Source organism: Cyprinodon variegatus, unplaced genomic scaffold (assembly GCF_000732505.1).
Source record: "Cyprinodon variegatus isolate N-32 unplaced genomic scaffold, C_variegatus-1.0 Scaffold22, whole genome shotgun sequence".
NCBI classification, from domain to species: Eukaryota; Metazoa; Chordata; class Actinopteri; order Cyprinodontiformes; family Cyprinodontidae; genus Cyprinodon; species Cyprinodon variegatus.
The window spans coordinates 867,268-876,544 of record NW_015150475.1 but is presented as its reverse complement, the minus strand read 5'-3'; the positions used below and the strand labels follow the sequence as shown (position 1 = coordinate 876,544).

Below are 9,277 nucleotides of genomic sequence, written 5' to 3'. Positions count from 1 at the left end.
TGTGACCTTAAATCTCCTTACTGTTTTGTCCTGCCCTTTAAGCAAAATTTATACATTAGAAAATTATGATACTACAGTCTCCATACTCATAATTCATTTGATCACATCAGGATAAAAAGAGGTCAAGATAAAAAAGACCAGAACAGGATTTAAGTGTAACAGATCTCCAAAAATACATACTTGTTTCAGTCTTAAAGCTCAATTTTTGAAGCAAATATAAAAAGTAAAGGTGGTTTGCCCTCATGTTGTTTGATTACTTTTTTTAGATTACAACAGAAAATCTTAGAGAGCCGACTGTGGCCTGTGGAGATAATGAGGTCTTCAGTTCCACTAGAAAAGGTAAAAAAAAAACCTGTAGGATTTTAAGACAACACTTTAATCATTCTAAAATGGTAAATTTCCTAAAAAAAAAAAAAAAAGAAAAGCTTTTTATTAGTTCATAATATTGAGCATCTGATTCATGTTTTTTATATGTTTGCTTGTAGCTAGGAGAGGACGACCCCCAGATCCCCTTCCATGGTTTGGCGTTTGTCGACATGGGCCGGTTGTTATATCCTGGAGACTCTCTCATCCATGGAGCATTCTCTGTTCAGCCTTTCTTTGAGACTGAGCTTCTAAACAAAGTCAGAAAAATACAGATTTTAAAGATGTCTGTTAGCATTTACATTTCTTTAGATTTTAGTGCTTGAAATATGCAGTCATAGGAAAAAAGTAAGACCACCCTCATTTTCAAAAACAATGGTTTGGCAATCAAGTTCTAACTCCTGTGTGTATCATGTGAACAAAATAGACAAAAAAAACAGAACTTGTGTATTTGGCGATACAATGTCACAGCTATTGATGTAACTAAATTGATTTTCATTACTATAAGCAAAAACAGAAAATTGTAAGATATCAGTTCTTGAACTTAACTTTTATGAACTATTTGTGTTGCTATTTTTATACTTCTAAAAAAAAGTATCTTTAGTTGTATCAGACATTGAGAAGAAGAATACAAGGGTGGTCTAGTGATTATTTTACATGAGAGAGTTTCTTATAAAGGATCATATACATACTGTTTATAGCATGACATTCTTCCTTGTTGGTAAACTGGGCTTGGCTTTGATTTCCCACTTACAGACCAAGCGGAAAGTCAGTGTATTAAAGAAGCAGGCGAGGGCTGCAGCCATACAGGCTAAAGATCGGGCATGCTCTGCTGCAAGTGCTTCCGGAAGAATAACAAAGCACTGGAGAGGAGTGAGTAGGGCAGGCAAAGATAGCAAAGAGTCAGCTAAAAAGGTGAGAAATGGGCAGATTTTACAGTAAAGATTAATTCACAATTTCAATAAGAAATTATTTGTTGTAAATGTGTCATCATGTGATGTCTGATTTTTTTTTTTTATATGACAGCAAGCTGTCTATCCCGACAGGGTGCCTGAAGAAGATGGCACTCCTGAAAGCTTTTCTGACAGTGCGTGGCCAGTAAATGTAGAAGAAAATGTAAGTTACCATTAAATTCACTTCCTCAGCAGCTCAGGGCTGCAGTAACACTGAAAAATCTACTTATTAAGTATGCTTTGCACACACCTTGATTTTAGCTGCGGCACAGTTTTAGACTGTATGAGCAGCACAGGTACATATGTTCAGATGGTTTTTGTATATTTTATTTCACTTAAAAATACAACTGTTTTTTCATTAACAGATGTACTTGAAGGCCAAAACTTACATTATCATCAAGATATCATTGAATAAACCGCTGGTGCCAAAACCCTCCGCTGAAGAACTGGCTAGAAGGTACACCACCGCTTGATGGTTTAACTGATCCCCATATTACATGAGTGTGTTGATTTTGTCCAAATTTTTGCTTTTCTTACTTACAAAAGTATTACACCATTTAAAGGGCACATTTGCAGTGTCAAAAAATCACCGGAACCTTTTGCAGTTCCCTGTGCACGATTACGCAGTTACATCGTCCTCAAGCTTTGAAGCCCATAAATCTGGTCACTTTATAAATATCATTGTGTTTTTTTTTCTTAAAAGGGACAGTAAAGTGGTCCTTAAACATAGCGATTGGTGATTTCAGTTTTTGGCATCTGCATCTTCTTATTTTAGGACCACCCTATCATTTCAAATGGTATTAGGAGCTTCAACTCTACCTGTTTTCTTGCATCATTAAACAGCTATGATTTACTTGGATTCTTTTATTTTGATGTGAGCACACTGTGTACTGTGGAAATCTTGCTCATGATGTGTTTAAATTTGTGAAAATGAAACAAAAAATAGGGAGCTGCTATTTTTGTGGATAATTGATTGTATTTAATTAAAGGGGAAAAGGGATGAAATCAGGATCGATCAGTGCAGTGTTTGTTTTAATTTATGACATACTTTGGTACTTTCTTAGAGCACAAGAAGAAAAATATAAAACTTCTGTTGTGTTTTTTTATTCTATTTCAAAACAAGGGAGTGAAGCAGAAACTTCACTTTTATAAAGCCATAAAAGTAAACTGTCGCAACTTTTTATTTAATAACAAATAGCAAATAAGAAATGTAAACTCTCCCCTCCAAAAAAATCCTAATAAATAATCAAAATCAATTCAGATTCAATTCAGTATATTTATATAGTGCCAATTCACAACACACCATTTCAAGGCACTTTAAAGAGACAATTCAACCAGATCATCCAGTCAGACTGGTTCAAAGTTTTCTATCTAAGTAAAACCAGCTGATTGCAGCGACTCATTGACTCGAAGGCTATCCTTCACATTACGCATGCTTGTAGCGACAGTGGAGAGGAAAAACTCCCTTTTAACAGTAAGAAACCTCCAGCAGAACCAGGCTCAGTGTGAGCGCCCATCTGCTGAGGCCGACTGGGATTCAAGTCAGTATTGTAGATGTATAAGTGGACTGATTTCTAAAAAGATAAAATACTGATTATTAACAACTGTCTCAGTATCAGTATTATTATGCTTCCACTTCTTTTAATTTAAAGTTATCTGTCTGGGATTTTGTTTCACAGGGAGATAAGCTATTGGAAAATCTTAAATCTGAACAATAAGTTAGAAGAGAGAGATGTTGAACAACTTCAACTTTTTCTTATAAGTTAAATAGTGTCTAAAATCATAGTATGTTTATTATCTTGATTCTTCTCAAGCAGAAAGAAGGAGAATCTAAATGCAGAAGGTTCTTTAGAAATTCTTATAATAAAAAAACATAATAATAAAAAACATAAATCATACATGGTTTTTGTACTAGAACAGTTTTTTTTTTGGTTTTAGTGATTTTCTTTTCAAACTAAAACAGGGAAAAAAGGGATTGGAGAACACAGAAGAGAACAAACATAAAAAAGTATATCAAAAGACTCAAAAGCATCCTAAACCATGAAATTGTCCTCCTAAAAACTTTCTTCAGTCTTTGCCACCATTAACAGATTAGGAAGATAAAAATAGGACACTGTTTGTTAAGATGGAGTTCACTTCAAACCATTTACTGACTCCACACAGGAGTGAGAATATAAAACTTCTGTCTAATGCAACAAAAACGAACAATTTGGAGTCTGCTAAAAATGCTTAGTTCCAAATAACTTAAATATGTATTGTTTTCTTGCCTCAGATGATTTTCCGCTTTTGAACAAAAGACCTTTACATGCCATGTTGTGCCTCTTCTAGTTACCATGGAAACACTGATTTGTTAAATGTGTAATGAAGAATGAAGTCTGGGTTGCAACACTGGAAAACTATGTTGTTCCTTTGACAAAAAAAAATGAACAAAACAAAACAAACACCTGTAATGACACTGAGCCTTTTTGTTCCTTTTTGACTATTTGCCTAAAAGATGTCTTTTCAATTTCTGCAGGGTGAAGGCGCTGATCCCTCCCAGACCTGACCACCCAGCTGGTCCTAGCAGAGCAGACAGAGTGAATAAAAAAAAAAAAATTATATAAATATAATAAGTGATTCTTGCAGTCAGGCAAGGTTTTATTACTCTATCATCTCTTATTTGTGATCTTGCAGGCCGTGCAATATTTTCACAGGCAGGTTGGCGACACAGTGGCTGCCATCTCTGAGCAGTATGCCGAATTACTTGGATCAAATACCGGTAACAATTCTGTGGAAAGCCTTAGCCATGAGCAAATGTTGGCTGAGGTGATGGGAGGCCTTAATGTGTCTGGAAGATATTTCACCTTCAAAGAACAAATGAAGGTCAGATTAGCAACTTAGCAACAAGATGATCTCAATGGATGGATCCATGATATATCTGTTATAAGCGATCCTCTTCTGCTCAACAAAAGTAAGTCTATATGTTTCCGGCTTGTAGAGGGCTGTAGTGAGAATTGTACGTGACAAGATGCAGCGGACGGAGGCTTTCACCAATCCTCAAGAGTTGAAAGAATTTGTCAGCAAGCTCTACGTCCACTTGGTTGATGAAACGCATGTGGCTCTGAACAAGGTGACACACTGACACTCATTCATTTAAGGAGATCCTTTTGCTTGTTTGGTAATCTCTATTTTTTATTTTACTTTCCCTTCAGATTTCCTCCAATATTGTTGAAGAAGAGTCCATACATGAAATAAAGTTTGAACCATGTCAGCTAAGACAGTTTGCTAAAGAGGCCCAATTAACTGGGAATTATCAGCAAGCGGCCCAGTACTACCAAGAGGTATAGAAATAGGGACAAATTTCCAGTCTTGAAAGCACCGCAGAGCTGCAAGAAGATAACACTTTTGTTTATTTTAATTTTTGTATCAAAAACTCAATGCAGGTTACCACCGAATCCGGCTGGTAAACTAACGGTCATTTCTGTGTGTTTACCTTCAGTTAGTGGTGATGCACCCTGATGAAGCTTTATGCAAGTATGAGTGGGGAAACCTGTGCATGTTAATGGGGGACTACATGAAAGCCAAAGAGTGTTACCGTGCCGCTGTGTCCACCCAGCAAACACACCAACCCAGGTTAGCGATGCTTCCTATATGCTGCAAATATGATTTTATTCAAACAACAAATTTCATTTCCATCTATTGAACTATTTCACACTTTAAAGAGACCATCAGTCTTAATCAATATTGAGTGAGGTCAGGTTATCTGAGTAGAATATGTAAAGGTTTCTCTTTGATGATCAAGTCTTTAAATTCAACACCCATCCATCTTTTCTATGGCAGTCCAGTTGTTAATATAGTTTATGTCTTTTCTTGGTTGTCCAGCCTGATGATGTGTGGGGTTGTAGCTGTGATGTTGGAGCGTTACAAAGAAGCCCAGACCTTCCTGGAGCGGGCGACCAGTGTAGACCCGCCTAGTGTCGTGGCCTGGACGCTGCTGGGTAAGTTCGGAGCTCTTTATTTAGTTATTAATCTTGGGGCTAAATGCTGGTCCTCGAGGTCACCTTCACCTTTTAGATGTGTCCCCGCTTCCTCAATCTAATGGCTGAATCCATCCGTCAATATGCAGTCAGGTTCTGCAGAGTTCTCCTAACGACCTGATGACTCAATGTGTGCTGAAGCAGAGAAACATCTATAAAAGGTGCAGGACATCAGACCTCAAGGACTGAAATTGAGAGACTCTAAACCATTATGTTTGGAGTGAAGCAGTTTTTAAACATGAGTTCTACATAGATTATAATTGGCNTAGCGATGCTTCCTATATGCTGCAAATATGATTTTATTCAAACAACAAATTTCATTTCCATCTATTGAACTATTTCACACTTTAAAGAGACCATCAGTCTTAATCAATATTGAGTGAGGTCAGGTTATCTGAGTAGAATATGTAAAGGTTTCTCTTTGATGATCAAGTCTTTAAATTCAACACCCATCCATCTTTGCTACGGCAGTCCAGTTGTTAATATAGTTTATGTCTTTTCTTGGTTGTCCAGCCTGATGATGTGTGGGGTTGTAGCTGTGATGTTGGAGCATTACAAAGAAGCCCAGATCTTCCTGGAGCGGGCGACCAGTGTAGACCCGCCTAGTGTCGTGGCCTGGACGCTGCTGGGTCAGTTCGGAGCTCTTTATTTAGTTATTAATGTTGGGGCTAAATGCTGGTCCTCGAGGTCCTTCACCTTTTAGATGTGTCCCTGCTTCCTCAATCTAATGGCTGAATCCATCCGTCAATATGCAGTCAGGTTCTGCAGAGTTCTCCTAATGACCTGATGACTCAATGTGTGCTGAAGCAGAGAAACATCTATAAAAGGTGCAGGACATCAGACCTCAAGGACTGAAATTGAGAGACTCTAAACCATTATGTTTGGAGTGAAGCAGTTTTTAAACATGAGTTCTACATAGATTATAATTGGCATTGTTTCTGGAAGAACAGATAGATTTAAAGAAAAGCACAAATAGAAGTAAGTAACACACAGGAGTGCTACTCCGACTAACCATTGGAAGAAATTAAGTGAAGCTTTACTTTAACTGATAGCTTAACATTTGACCTCTAGCAGCTGTAAATAAAGCCAGGGGTTAGGGGAAATAGTTAAATACAACATGCATGCTGCACATTTAACTATTCAACATAACTATTCAACATTTCTGTTGGTATCTGCTATCAAGGTTTGCTGCATTTAAGTCTGAAGGAGTTCATCCTGTCGGAGAAAGCATTCCTGGAGGCCAAGAGTCTACTTTTTGAAAATGAGGCCAATAATAAAGGAAATGTAGACAACAGAATGAAAAAAAGCGCGGACAACATAGAAGAAGTGAGGGCTAAGCAGAAGGAAAAGGAGCCAGAAATTCCTGCACAGTCTCCCACAGCTGAACAAGGTGAAGTTTTTGTTTCTTTCTTCAAGGGAAAAATATTAAAATTGAATGAAAATCATTTTAAAGTGCAGTCTAAGGAACGGAGCTGAGCTCGCTGTTGTGTTTCTCTGGCAGACCCAAAGTTCTTAGAGCAGGACACAACGGAGCACATAGAGCCATCTGAACACAGCAAAAGCTCCAAGGAGCCTCCAGCTGATCTCACACTCACCATTTTCACACACACAGTGCAGTTCTTGCTGCAGAACAACGCCCTGCAGGTATGCAAACGCAGAATGTTTAGCAGTGGAGGGTCATACACAGAGAGGGTCCTTTAGTTTAATGGCTGAGAAATGATTTATGCCCTCTATGTTAGAACTGTTGAGAAATATTTAAGGCTGTGAAGTGTCAAATGTTGATTCTGTAAATATCAGCAAACAAACAATAAAGAAGCAGTTTAAGAGTTCTATGAATAAACAGCTGTAAAACTAACTGGTCTGTTGGCAGATGGCAGAATATGCTTTATCCCAGGAGCTGCTGTGTCCTGAAGGAGGTTGCAGTTTTGCCTATCTTTTTAACCTGGCCAAGTTACAGCTGCTCAAAGGTGATTACACTGGTGCTGCTGGGAGCCTGGAAGAAGCACTGGCTCACACAAATCAGGTACTTCTACAGTTCCTGTGGCTTTTATTACGGAAAGTATGACCAGAAACAGCCTAGATAATCCAATAAAGGTAAAATACTATACAATGAGGATGTAACCTACATAGTTTCTGTAAAAAGTTGTTCATGGCTTGGAATCATATTTTAAGGATTTCAGTTCAAAGTCAAGTTGTACAAGTTGATTTACAAATAATTTCTTTCCCAGATGTACAATTTCCTCCTACTGCATCGCTGTTCACAGCAGACTTTTAAAATGAATTTTCTCCATTATTACAAGGGCTTCAACTACTAGAAATAGTTAGTTAATCATAGTCTGATCTACTGTAATAAAAGTTGTCAGAATTTCAATATAAATATAGGCAAACAGAAATGCTGTGCTTTTCCAAAATAAGACATGCAAAGAACACCTAGAGTTGTGCAGAATAAAATGATTAGTTTTACTGAAATGAAATGCATATACAGGTAGTATATGGAAAAATGTGTTATACATTTTTACAGGTCTATAGTATATAAATATTTACTTTCGATTACGATGTCAAGGTCGACAAAAAGATTCTGGACCAGTAGGTACAGTGGATTTGTGAGATGGAGCTCTGGTTTTGCCAGATCCTAGTGCTCTGTGACAGCTCTGACTTTAGGAAGCAAAGGGTTCAGAAGCAAGGTTACTAATCTTGTTCTAGACTGCGGACCCCACAGGCGGCTGGCAAACAGTATACATGATGGTGGAAATGAGAGCAGGCCAGCGCAAGTATGCCACATTCTGTCCGGGAGGACGTAGACTTATAGCTACCTTTGATTATTAAGTTTTTATATTTTATATAGAGGAATTATAAAAGGTTCTTAGAAATAATCAGAAAATGTTTAAACTATCTGAAGTGTTGATATAAACAAATTGAGTAGGCTGCTGATCCTATTCATATGAAGAATTGAGATGGTCCTGGTTACAGTGCTGTAACACAAGCTATATAATGGAAATTCAACTGTTTTCCTAAATTACAAGCACGGAGTAAGATTTAACTTAATGACTGAGTTATTTTTCATACTTTTACAACATGTAGCTTATGCCTTATATACCGGTAAGTCTATTTTCTATTTTTTGGCCTAAAAACACTTAAAATACTTAAAACTGCCTAAAGAGATGTAATGCATGACATGATCATTTGATGAGGACTCTCTGGCTTACTGTACATAAAAATCTACATAAAAAAATGTTATTGTCGTTGTTAGGTCCCACTCAGTATCAGCAAAGGATTCTTTTGGATCCTAGATAATTTTTAAAAGCTTAAAATTTTGTTTTTTTCATAAAATATGTTTTATAAGAAATAAAAAATAGTTATTTTACTGTGCTCTTGGAGATTCAGCATTTAATTATTAATTAAATTGAAATATTATTGAAATCAAACCGACCGGCCATCTTAGTTTTCATCTTCCTGTTTAGCATCAAATGACATCTGTAAAGGTGTTCTAATCCTTCAAATGATGAGAAAACGTCTCTTCAGAGATGTTTTCACTCTTTGATTTATCCCATGATCTACTCAAGATTTAGTCCTGATTTTAGACAAACATATAAACTACTAATATTTAAATCATTGTTGTTGATATGACCAGAACCCGGATGCCTGGGCCTTGAAAGGTCACTGCCACTACCTGCAAGGCGATGTTCCTGAAGCACAGGAGAGTTATGAGAGGAGCCTGATCTTTCAGCAACCACCTTCAGACTCACACATTGTTCTCCTTCGCCTGGGATCCATCTATTTCATGCAGAACAATGTTAGTAATTGCTGCAGTTAGATCACAACACTTTACTGACCTGAACAGTAAAATAAATCTGTGATTAAATCTATTATTGCATTTCTCTTCACAACTTTTAAATACAGCAGTTTTGCATAGTTTTTTTTTTTTGCATTATCAGTTTTGCATAT

The 9,277-nt window shown here is 37.0% G+C and overlaps 1 protein-coding gene across 1 annotated transcript in view; it reads left to right on the top strand.

Moving 5' to 3' along the window:
• cfap70 (cilia and flagella associated protein 70) overlaps positions 1 to 9,277 on the top strand; it is a 20,067-nt gene that overhangs the window by 7,961 nt on the left and 2,829 nt on the right. Inside the window, exons 6-20 of the mRNA XM_015391255.1 lie at positions 212 to 339; positions 486 to 623; positions 1,120 to 1,278; positions 1,390 to 1,479; positions 1,682 to 1,773; positions 3,832 to 3,892; positions 3,990 to 4,178; positions 4,294 to 4,425; positions 4,508 to 4,636; positions 4,795 to 4,928; positions 5,178 to 5,293; positions 6,516 to 6,722; positions 6,834 to 6,976; positions 7,203 to 7,355; positions 8,964 to 9,141. Of these exons, the coding sequence (XP_015246741.1) occupies positions 212 to 339; positions 486 to 623; positions 1,120 to 1,278; positions 1,390 to 1,479; positions 1,682 to 1,773; positions 3,832 to 3,892; positions 3,990 to 4,178; positions 4,294 to 4,425; positions 4,508 to 4,636; positions 4,795 to 4,928; positions 5,178 to 5,293; positions 6,516 to 6,722; positions 6,834 to 6,976; positions 7,203 to 7,355; positions 8,964 to 9,141 (2,049 nt within the window). The remainder of the gene's footprint in view (positions 1 to 211; positions 340 to 485; positions 624 to 1,119; positions 1,279 to 1,389; positions 1,480 to 1,681; positions 1,774 to 3,831; positions 3,893 to 3,989; positions 4,179 to 4,293; positions 4,426 to 4,507; positions 4,637 to 4,794; positions 4,929 to 5,177; positions 5,294 to 6,515; positions 6,723 to 6,833; positions 6,977 to 7,202; positions 7,356 to 8,963; positions 9,142 to 9,277) is intronic.